General features: G+C 62.9%; 1 protein-coding gene across 1 annotated transcript in view; it reads right to left on the minus strand.

Moving 5' to 3' along the window:
• Positions 1-240, minus strand: part of LOC119588474 (peroxidase-like) — a 24,052-nt gene that overhangs the window by 5,085 nt on the left and 18,727 nt on the right. Inside the window, 1 exon segment of the mRNA XM_037937123.1 lies at positions 4-192. Within this exon segment, the coding sequence (XP_037793051.1) occupies positions 4-192 (189 nt within the window).

Consider the following 240-nt stretch of genomic DNA (forward strand, 5'->3'; position numbering starts at 1 on the left):
TCTCCTAAGACTCTTCACGACGCCCTTGTCCATCACGCCTCGGAGTTGCTTGAACTTCGTGATGAGTGGCAAGCCGCAGGCCATCCGCACGCGGTTGTAGGGCGCCAGGCCATGGTCCCGCCCGCGCTGCATGTTGATGGCCGCCAGGTCCATCCCGAAGGGCATGTCCCCTCGGAACAGCTTCCCCGTCACCTGGAGGAGGGAGAGGGGAAAGGGCCACAGGTATATACGGACTGGGAG

This window comes from Penaeus monodon, chromosome 24 (assembly GCF_015228065.2).
Source record: "Penaeus monodon isolate SGIC_2016 chromosome 24, NSTDA_Pmon_1, whole genome shotgun sequence".
Classification (NCBI taxonomy): domain Eukaryota; kingdom Metazoa; phylum Arthropoda; class Malacostraca; order Decapoda; family Penaeidae; genus Penaeus; species Penaeus monodon.